Raw genomic sequence first — 9575 nt, 5'->3', positions numbered from 1 at the left:
TTACATTCACGTCCCCCTGCGTCCACTTCCTGACTGACTGAGCGCCGTACAGTGAGAGCAGAGCGGTGACGTCACCGCTGTGCTGCTTTCACTTTCACTTTGCGGCGCTGAGTCAGAGGAGGAAGCAGACTGCAGGGGACGCAATGTGAGTATGTGCTGTTTGTTTTTTTTACATTTTACGCTGGTAACCAGGGTAAACATCGGGTTACTAAGCGCGGCCCCGCGCTTAGTTACCCGATGTTTACCCTGGTTACCAGTGTAAAATATCGCTGGTATCGTTGCATTTGGTGTCAAACACAACGATACACAGCGATCAAACGACCAAATAAAGTTCTGGACTTTATTCAGCGACCAGCGACAGCACAGCAGGATCCTGATCGCTGCTGCGTGTCAAACTAAACGATATCGCTAGCGAGGACGCTGCAACGTCACGGATCGCTAGCGATATCGTTATAAAGTCGTTTAGTGTGACGGTACCTTAATTGCCAAGCTCTCTATGTGTGAATTTTGCATTTGACTAAGTCGATGAGAAGGTGTCTTTTTTTGTTTTCGAATCAATCTTTCAAAAATTTTGTTCCTTGTAAATTTCATTAGTGCCGACACACACTTATCCAGCCGTTTTATTTTTTTACCCTCCAAATACATGTGTTTAAACACTCTGTGAAAGGATTCGAGATACATGTTTGTATTTATTCTAAGGCTCTTCCTATAGCAATATGCCCACGTTTCAGGTCGCTTAGCATAAACTGCACGAAAATATCTAGCCAACTCTTGGGTATCTTCATCTTCACCTAATTCTTGGAGAAAAAGCTGTAATTTTTGGAGGAAGGAAGTTTCATTACATTCTTTTTGCAATAAATGTAATACCTTGTATGCCATCACTCCTTTACTGTGACACTTTATTTTGGAATGGACATTGGATTGCCAGTTTCTGTCTACGTGCCAACTGCAAAGCAGGCGATGCTTTACAGGACCCATCACTTCCTCCCAGGCATTCAAGAATGCGGGCTCATCATCACTCATAAATATGTTGCAGACATAATTTACTGGCATCGAATTAGCCATTTTAACTGCAAGGAAAAATCTTTTATATGCAATTGTATCCTTCCTGTTTGTGAAACAAAAAGCGATTGGGTATCCTGAAGCATACTCATCTACAGTTAATATTGTTAGTAACTGGAAATCATATCCATTCGTTCCGTGAGTGCCATCCACACAAATAATGTCACTTCCAAATTCTAAAAACATTTTCTTTTGATACAGTGTCATGATGACAAGTAAAAAATCTTCATCATTTAAATGTGGAGATCCCACCACCGTCTTATCTGACTCCTCCTGCCTTTTGTAGAAGACGACTGGGTTATAGTCCATGTTACCCTCTAAAAATGAATTCACCCAGATCTCAAGACTGATGGCATCATTTTGGTGGAGACGATCCTTTTTCAGATTGAACTCTGTAGTTATATTGCGCATGTCCATTTTAGTCAGAAGATGAATACGCTGGAAATGCTCACTATTAAGACAACTATCTCGAACTAAATCAAGGATGGTTGATAGCGGTCTTCCAGATTCCAAGAGTCCTATGAAAGATGAATATTTAACCAATGAACAGTTATACTTCAACTAATTCAATGTGACTTCAATAACAAACACTAATTTTTTAAAAATGAGTAAATCGTTTTCATTTTTTATATTCAATGACCATTAAGTAGTAATCTACTTCTGCATGTATGACTACTTTCATGTAAAGCAACATGCCATCAAATGTATTTCAATTGGATATATATCTATCTATCATGAGTTGCTAGCCAGCCGAGGCGCTCACTTGGAGAAGGCAGATGGCATGGGTCGTTTGGTTCCTACATGTGAAAGTGTGTTATGAAGGCTGTATAGCCAAAAACTTTAACACCGATGGGGAACATTGCTAGCTATGGGGGACACTGCTGTCTAATGGGGAGCACTGCTGGCTAAGGGGGGACCTGCTGCTGGCTAAAGATGGGACCTGCTGGCTACAGGGAGAACTTGACCGGGGGCTGCAGCTGGCTACATGGAGCAGCAGACAGACCCCCCAGGAGCCCAATTCCCACTCCAAACATACTCAAGTCAACAAGTTTTACCACTTTTTTTGTGGTTAAATTTGGGGCCTCTACTTATACTCAAGTGTGTGTGTATATATACAGTGGGGCAAAAAAATATTTAGTCAGCAATAGTGCAAGTTCCACCACTTAAAAAGATGAAAGGCGTCTGTAATTTACATCATAGGTAGACCTCAACTATGGGAGACAAACTGAGAAAAAAAATCCAGAAAATCACATTGTCTGTTTTTTTTAACATTTAATTTGCATTTTATGGTGGAAAATAAGTATTTGGTCAGAAACAAACAATCAAGATTTCTGGCTCTCACAGACCTGTAACTTCTTCTTTAAGAGTCTCCTCTTTCCTCCACTCATTACCTGTAGTAATGGCACCTGTTTAAACTTGTTATCAGTATAAAAAGACACCTGTGCACACCCTCAAACAGTCTGACTCCAAACTCCACTATGGTGAAGACCAAAGAGCTGTCAAAGGACACCAGAAACAAAATTGTAGCCCTGCACCAGGCTGGGAAGACTGAATCTGCAATAGCCAACCAGCTTGGAGTGAAGAAATCAACAGTGGGAGCAATAATTAGAAAATGGAAGACATACAAGACCACTAATAATCTCCCTCGATCTGGGGCTCCACGCAAAATCCCACCCCGTGGGGTCAGAATGATCACAAGAACGGTGAGCAAAAATCCCAGAACCACGCGGGGGGACCTAGTGAATGAACTGCAGAGAGCTGGGACCAATGTAACAAGGCCTACTGTTGTGAATCTGCTTTTGGGCTCCTCCTGGTGGTGGCTGGTGGTACTGGTGACTTGTGTCTGCTTTGCGGTCTCAGTCCACCTGCTCCCATCAGTAGTTTGGAGGATCCTATTTAATCTTGCTCTCCAGTCATTGCCTTGCCGGCCATCAATGTAACCAGAGCCTTTCGGTTGCATGTTCCTGCTCCTAGTCTGCTTATCAGCTAAGTTGGACTCTTTAGTCCTTAATTTGTTTTGCATTTTTGTCCAGTTTACAGTTATGTAATCTCTGTAGCTGGAAGCTCTTGTGGGCTGAAATTGCCACTCCGGTGTTATGAGTTAACACATGAGTTAAAGGCAATTTCAGGATGGTATTTTAAAGGCTTTTCAGCTGACCGTGAAGTCCCCTTTTGTATCCTTCTGCTATCTAGTAAGTGGACCTCTCTTTGCTGAATCTACCTTCATGCTGTGTATGTCTTTTCCTCTGAACTCACCGTCATTATATGTGGGGGGCTTCTATCTGCTTTTTTGGGAATTTCCCTAGAGGTAAGCCAGGTCTGTTTTTTCCTCTACCAGGGTTAGTTAGACCTCCGGCTGGCGCGAGACGTCTAGGGATAAAACGTAGGCACGCCCCCCGGCTACTATTAGTTGTGTGGTAGATTTAGCTCACGGTCAGCTCGAGATTCCATCACCCAAGAGCTCGTCCGTTTATTTATGTTTCTGACGTTCCCCTGCCATTGGGAACCATGACAGCCTACCATAAGTAACACACAATACACCACCATGGACTCAGATCCTGCAGTGCCAGACGTGTCCCACTGCTTAAGCCAGTACATGTACGGGCCCGGCTGAAGTTTGCTAGAGAGCATTTGGATGATCCAGAGGAGTTTTGGGAGAATGTCCTATGGTCTGATGAAACCAAACTGGAACTGTTTGGTAGAAACACAACTTGTCATGTTTGGAGGAAAAAGAATACTGAGTTGCATCCATCAAACACCATACCTACTGTAAAGCATGGTGGTGGAAACATCATGCTTTGGGGCTGTTTCTCTGCAAAGGGTCCAGGACGACTGATCCGGGTACATGAAAGAATGAATGGGGCCATGTATCGTGAGATTTTGAGTGCAAACCTCCTTCCATCAGCAAGGGCATTGAAGATGAAACGTGGCTGGGTCTTTCAACATGACAATGATCCAAAGCACACCGCCAGGGCAACGTAGGAGTGGCTTCGTAAGAAGCATTTCAAGGTCCTGGAGTGGCCTAGCCAGTCTCCAGATCTCAACCCTATAGAAAACCTTTGGAGGGAGTTGAAAGTCCGTGTTGCCAAGCGAAAAGCCAAAAACATCACTGCTCTAGAGGAGATCTGCATGGAGGAATAGGCCAATATACCAACAACAGTGTGTGGCAACCTTGTGAAGACTTACAGAAAACGTTTGACCTCTGTCATTGCCAACAAAGGATGTATTACAAAGTATTGAGATGAAATTTTGTTTCTGACCAAATACTTATTTTCCACCATAAAATGCAAATAAAATGATAAAAAAACAGACAATGTGATTTTCTGGATTTTTTTTTCTCAGTTTGTCTCCCATAGTTGAGGTCTACCTATGATGTAAATTACAGACGCCTCTCATCTTTTTAAGTGGTGGAACTTGCACTATTGCTGACTGACTAAATACTTTTTTGCCCCACTGTATATATATATATATATATATATATCTGTATATATATATATATATATATATATATATATATATATATATATATATATATATATACTATATAATAATCACGGATGTGAACTTCCGTCTGTATTTCCTATTTATTTTTGTGACGTCACATCCGTCGCCACTTAGGAGCCGCTGATACCATTCGGACGACGGGGGGGGCTACTGTCACTTTACCCCCCCCGCTGGTGAAACACACCTGAAGCGACCCCGCTGCTCCCTCCTCCTCCCCCACCCAGATCTGTCTGCCCCCACCCTCCCCCTGTGCTGCTCCGAAGCCCCCGCACCTCAACCGGCCACGCTCCTCTGCCGCCACCTCCTCCGGTGTGCAGATCCTCCTGTGTCCAGGGTGAGCTGCTGGAGCTGCCACACACCGGCCTGGAGAGGTATTTTTTCTCTGAATAGGACCTGCCAAGATGTCACAATCACGTGACCGCCGGTTACACCATGTTAACAGGCTGTCACATGATTGTGACATCACAGCAGGTCCTATTCAGCAAAAGAAGACCTCTGGAGACACCGACAGGACACAGGGAGACGGTGGGACCGTGCAGGAGCTGGCGGGGGCCTTCGGGACAGGTAAGAAGTCCGGAGGAGAGGGGGGGGGGAGAGGAGACACCGGGGAGAAAAGAGAGGAGACACCGGGGAGAGACACCCCTCATCCTCCTGCCCGCACCTCTCCTTCTCCTGCCCGCACCCCTCCTCCTCCCGCACCTTTCCTCCTCCTGTCGCACCCCTCCTCCTCCTGCCCGCACCCCTCCTGCCCACACCTCCTCCTCCTGAGCCGCCGTAACCTCTGCTAACCACTGAGACACCATATGCTGTCCTAACAAGTGAGCCACCATAAACAGTGCTAACCACTGAGCCACCGTACACACCATATAAATACCGAAACAACTGCTTCCTTTCTAGAGAAAGGACTACTATTCAGCGGCTATTTCTAGGGCACCTGTTCATTTCAACGCCCTCCCGATGCGATAGCATCGGGCCTTAATCTAGTATATATATATATATATATACACACACACATATACTGTATATGAATAGGGCCTCGCACTTACCAGCAATTTCTGTGCGGTCGTCTCTAGACAGCGTTTGATGTCCCAAAGACATGCTGTGGCCTACATGTCGCTTATAAAATGTAACTCTCACATTTTCAGCTCCTTCTTTCACAATGATAAAAGATGGACACCTTGCTTCTATCTTACATGACCCTTGTGATTTTAACTTCTTCTTACGATCTGTTCCAACTCTGGACCTGTATGAACCATCTCTATTGCAGCTGAAATATATCAATTATATAAATCTTTTTGGTGTATAAAGCACACTATATAATACATGAGGAATATGTGAGAAAACAAAAACACTTGATAACTAATTTTAAACAAATTATGTCTTCAACATTGATTTAAATACCTACATAGAGCAACACATTTTGTAATGTAAAGCCCCCGTCTCACATAGCGATTTACCAACGATCACGACCAGCGATACGACCTGGCCGTGATCGTTGGTAAGTCGTTGTGTGGTCGCTGGGGAGCTGTCACACAGACCGCTCTCTCCAGCGACCAACGATCAGGGGAACGACTTCGGCATCGTTGAAACTGTCTTCAACGATGCCGAAGTCCCCCTGCAGCACCCGGGTAACCAGGGTAAACATCGGGTTACTAAGCGCAGGGCCGCGCTTAGTAACCCAATGTTTACCCTGGTTACCAAAAAAAACAAACAGTATATACTCACCATCTGATGTCCGTCAGGTCCCTTGCCATCTGCTTCCTGCTCTGACTAAGTGCCGCCGTACAGTGAGAGCAGAGCGCAGCGGTGACGTCACCGCTGTGCTGTACTTTCACTTTACAGCCGGGAGTCAGTCAGAGCGGGAAGCAGACAGCAAGGGACCTGACGGACATCAGATGGTGAGTATGTACTGTTTGTTATTTTTTACATTTACGCTGGTAACCAGGGTAAACATCGGGTTACTAAGCGCGGCCCTGCGCTTAGTAACCCGATGTTTACCCTGGTTACCAGTGAAGACATCGCTGGATCGGTGTCACACACACCGATTCAGCGATGTCAGCGGGACCTCAACGACCAAAAAACGGTCCAGGCCATTCCGACACGACCAGCGATCTCACAGCAGGGGCCTGATCGCTGGTACGTGTCACACATAGCGAGATCGCTACTGAGGTCGCTGTTGCGTCACAAAACTTGTGACTCAGCAGCGATCTCGCTAGCGATCTCGCTATGTGAGACGGGGCCTTAAGTCCATGATGGAGTGATAATCCAAAAAGCATTGAGAAACATTTGCAATATTGGTTTGTACAAATTGCTTTGTATGCAAAATGCTGCAAACAGATGTTAATCTGATTGCAGCGTTGTACATCCGGGTCGGCTGCCTGGCCACCAGAAATGCTGGTTTCCAAGCTGGTTTTCAAAGTTAACACCTCCACCAACTCCATGTACAAATCGCAACAAATGCCGCTGTTCTTGCAGCAGGTTTTTCAAATGCACAATTGCTGGCAGATTTGGAATTTAAACACATCAGCAAATTAATCGTCTCATGTAGTTACCGGAACAGCGTTCTCTTTTTTCCATTAGCGAGCAGTTTTGATGCGGAGTGTTTCACATATAGTGATCGGTTTTCATTTTCTTCTTTCTTCTTCCAGGCTTTAAAATCTAAAGTGAAATAAATATTATAAATACCCTTAGTATGACATTTACAGTGTTTATATGATACTGGAAGCAAATATTAAGCTATGAGCAATACTGTTTCAATACCTATACAGTTTGTCACCCCTTGCCACAACCCAACCGATGCATTCATGCTTTTTTGCAAGGTGAATAGTCAGACTATTAAAAAAGTCTGAATGAGCAACTGCTACAAATAATGTATTGTTTGGAGTAAAGGCCACATCACACACAGCAGGATCGCTACAATCTCGCTGTAAAAAGTGACGTCACAACAAGATCCATAGGGATCTTGCTGTGTGTGACAGGTAGCAGCGAGCAGGCCCCCGCTGTGAGGTTGCTGCTCACTGCTGAAAGTTCAGCACCTTATTTCGTTGCTGGCTGGCACCCGTCACCTCGCTGTGTATGACAGGTATTAGCAACAGCGAGCAGCGATCCCCATAGCGGGGCCCTGCTCGCTACTGCTTTGGAACAGCACCCCGGGTCACAGAACCGGACGTCACATCCTGGAGCTCCCCACATCTGCCACCGGTGATGGTGAAGCTGCGGGACCGCCTGGACCGGTAACTAGAATCACCGGCCCGGGCGGAGGCATGCCCAGAACGGCAGCAATCTTGCTGCGGTGCTTGATATGTTAATGCATTAACATAGTAAATACAGCCATTACAAAACGGCCCTCCAGCGATCTGAGCCAACCGGGGGTCGGCTCGTTATCACTGGAGGGTCATTTAGTGTGACGGCACCCTATTTGCTTACAAACATGTTTATAATAGGTGTGATTGAGCACTGTAGTGCACGGCTAGAACATACTGTCACACAGGACAGTTTGAAGTAAATAATTTTTGTATGAATTAAGAACTTAGTCTGTCACAGCTGGTCCTGAGATGTCGGGTGCACAGCGCCTCAGAGACTTACAATGTGATGCACAAGAAAAAGAGAAAATGCGAGGCTGCACTCACCAATCTTCATTTGCAGGTAAATTTATTTAGAAGAATCTTCACGGCATCGGGGGTGAGTACATACAGGGAAATGTGCAAGCGGAACGACGGCCGTTTCGCACCTATACGGCGCTTCAACGGTTGAAGCGCCGGATAGGTGCGAAACGGCCGTCGTTCCGCTTGCACATTTCCCTGTATGTACTCACCCCCGATGCCGTGAAGATTCTTCTAAATAAATTTACCTGCAAATGAAGATTGGTGAGTGCAGCCTCGCATTTTCTCTTTTTCTTGTAAATAATTTTTGTTACTTGATATTTGACAAAATAACACAAGCATAGCCATTGGCAACAAAATATGAACATGTACATACAGATTATATACTCAATAGATCTAGAAAGTCCATATAGATATAGCAGTCTTACCTTCCATACAGGCAAAAGCTAGTTCTTCTTTTTCCATTGGCATGCCATGTTTCTCTTCCATATGACCTGCAAGATCCTCGTAACATTGGACTCTGCTGTCACACATGGGGCACACCAAAGGCCCCCCTAAACCCACTTCCATATCATGAACACTCCTCATGTGTACATTCAAACTAGACTTTTGATTAAAAGTCTTGGCACAAACTGTGCATGTTGGTTTGTTTTCAGCCATTTCTTCTCACAAGGATGTCACAATCTGTACCAGAACACCACCTAAGTTGCCTGAAAAAAAAAAAAATATTGGAGTCAATATAAGATGGAGGGGTGATGATCACTTATTAAATTAACGATGGGAGTATAAGGTCACATGTGCCAAATTTTGCTTCCTCAAACCCGCTGTGATTCCGCTACCATTTTAAGGCGCATTAGTGTTGTTTATTCTGCCTCCAAAATGCCACCATTACGGAAGATGGTTGCAGGGGGGTCCCAGCAGGTGGTGTCGATAGCGTATCAACCTAGGGAACTGTGGCCACTCATTGGCTGCAGAGAGTGGTGTTTGGTCCTATTGGGGTGAATGGTAGAGCGAAGCCACATGGCGAAGATCATTCTCCAGGCCCTGTGTCAGAATCGTAAGGAGTTTCAATGCTTAACCTCTTCAGCCCCGAGCCTATTTTGACCGAAATTCCCGAGCCATTTTTTGCAATTCGGACCAGTGTCACTTTATGAGGTTATAACTCTTGAACGCTTCAACCGATCCTAGCGGTTCTGAGATTATTTTTTCTAGACAGATTGTGCTTCATATCAGTATTAAATTTAGGTCGATAATTTTAGCATTTATTTGTTAAAAAAACAAAAATATAACTAAAATGTTGAAATTTTCGAAATTTTCAAATTTTGAATTTTTTTTAATGCAAAACCAGAGAGTTATGTGACACAAAATAGTTGTTATATAATATTTCCCACATATCTACTTTATATC

The 9575-nt window shown here is 44.5% G+C and overlaps 1 protein-coding gene across 1 annotated transcript; it reads right to left on the bottom strand.

Annotated features, from left to right (window-relative positions):
- Window positions 1-462: 462 nt before the first annotated feature.
- Window positions 463-9273, bottom strand: LOC143766810 (uncharacterized). Its single transcript, XM_077254776.1, has 4 exons — window positions 8597-9273; window positions 7119-7224; window positions 5613-5833; window positions 463-1580 (listed from the first exon to the last, which is right to left on the bottom strand). Exons 1-4 carry the CDS (start codon window positions 8826-8828, stop codon window positions 463-465), a joined length of 1677 nt encoding a protein of 558 aa, XP_077110891.1. The 5' UTR covers window positions 8829-9273.
- Window positions 9274-9575: the final 302 nt, after the last annotated feature.

Source organism: Ranitomeya variabilis, chromosome 4 (assembly GCF_051348905.1).
Source record: "Ranitomeya variabilis isolate aRanVar5 chromosome 4, aRanVar5.hap1, whole genome shotgun sequence".
Lineage (NCBI taxonomy): Eukaryota > Metazoa > Chordata > Amphibia > Anura > Dendrobatidae > Ranitomeya > Ranitomeya variabilis.
The sequence above is the reverse complement of the archived record's forward strand: the minus strand, read 5'-3'. Positions and strand labels throughout refer to the sequence as shown.